Source organism: Austrofundulus limnaeus, unplaced genomic scaffold, assembly GCF_001266775.1.
Source record: "Austrofundulus limnaeus strain Quisiro unplaced genomic scaffold, Austrofundulus_limnaeus-1.0 Scaffold112, whole genome shotgun sequence".
Lineage (NCBI taxonomy): Eukaryota > Metazoa > Chordata > Actinopteri > Cyprinodontiformes > Rivulidae > Austrofundulus > Austrofundulus limnaeus.
In genome coordinates, this window is record NW_013952514.1 from 147,598 (window position 1) to 149,054 (window position 1,457).

The following is a 1,457-nucleotide window of genomic DNA, read 5'->3' on the forward strand; positions in this document are numbered from 1 at the left end:
GTGTGTGTGTGTGTGTGTGTGTGTGTGTGTGTGTGTGTGTGTGTGTGTGTGTGTCACATTTCGTTTAAAACACCATCAGTTTCCAGCCGAAACGTTTCCTGAGGAAACCCTGGTTCAAGTGCTGGCGAGGAGCCTCTGTCTGTGCTGTAATTTTCCGACAAGCACACACACATACACTCAAAGCGCATTAATTAGATCATGATTATTAAAACTAACCCTTTTTAACCTCTGTGATGATGATCTAATATATAAAAGTATAAAACAATATATGACAAATATGTGCATTTAATAAACTCAATCCAGCCTAATGTTTGTTCTTCAGTCACAACCCTGGTGTGCATCTATTTAAACACTTAATCCACATTACCCACCACAATTATTGCCAGAGATCACTTCAAGAATAACTTTAGTGATGAGAAATGACAGATATGTGGTCATATTTGTTTGAAAATACTAGATCTTGTGATTGGCTCAAATTCTACATTAAATTTGATCTCAGTATCTGTAAATTTCACTATATTTTTGTGCTTGCTAATGTTGATTAGGTGTGACAGCCATCTTGAATTGGATTGAAATTAAAGTTTAATTAGTTGTAGATGTACATCCTTGCTTGTATTCATGTTTATGTTTTCTGTCTCCCGTAGGTGTACCAGGAGAACCCGGACTGAAAGGAGAAGTGGGTCAGACCGGAAAGATGGGGCCCTTTGGGGACAAAGGTGGAGGCAAAATACATTTTTAGTCTCTTCTTATTCTGAATTTAATTTCCACTCTTCCTCTTTTTCCCCACAATATGCTATAAACACCCCACTCAGAGATTTATTTATATGTGATTGTTTTTTTAATACAGCTGTTACCATCAGTGACTGAAGTGTGGACACTTTGAGCATCATGATAAATAAATTTTACAGGTCCAACCTTGAAACTTTGGCTTAATTGATAGGTTTTTGCTAAACTTTAAAATCATTAAAATTTCTAAAATGTGCCCAATAGGCACTGATTTAGACCCTAGACTGATCATTAAACTGAAGATAGTTTAAAAATCCCTCTTGCATCAACAAATTTATCTAAAACTTTGCCGTTTTCCTCATGTTCCCTCGCACACCAATGTTCACCGGCCGGTTCCCAAAACACACCCACACCTCCTCTGTAATTCAAGTTGTTTTCCCCCATTTGTTTTAAACGATATTTGAAGGGGGAGCCAAGCATCTTTCATAATTTTCCTTGTTAACTGCAGGAGAACGATGGAATCAGTGACGCCAGGTCAAAAACAAAAAGTTAAAATTCTCTTCTTCTAAAAAGAAATGGTGACTAAAAGCTGTAAGCACAAGAGTCAACAGAAGTAAAATAAACATCAAGAAATAGTGTTAGAAAAAATAAACTCAAATAAAAATGTTGTAAAATGTTATATTTTTAAAAGCTAACATGACTTTAAGCAACAACAATGAAATATATATATA

At 35.6% G+C, this 1,457-nt stretch overlaps 1 protein-coding gene across 1 annotated transcript in view; it reads left to right on the forward strand.

Annotated features, from left to right (window-relative positions):
- Window positions 1-1,457, forward strand: part of colec10 (collectin sub-family member 10 (C-type lectin)) — a 16,284-nt gene that overhangs the window by 8,486 nt on the left and 6,341 nt on the right. Inside the window, exon 3 of the mRNA XM_014014241.1 lies at window positions 645-716. Within this exon, the coding sequence (XP_013869695.1) occupies window positions 645-716 (72 nt within the window). The remainder of the gene's footprint in view (window positions 1-644; window positions 717-1,457) is intronic.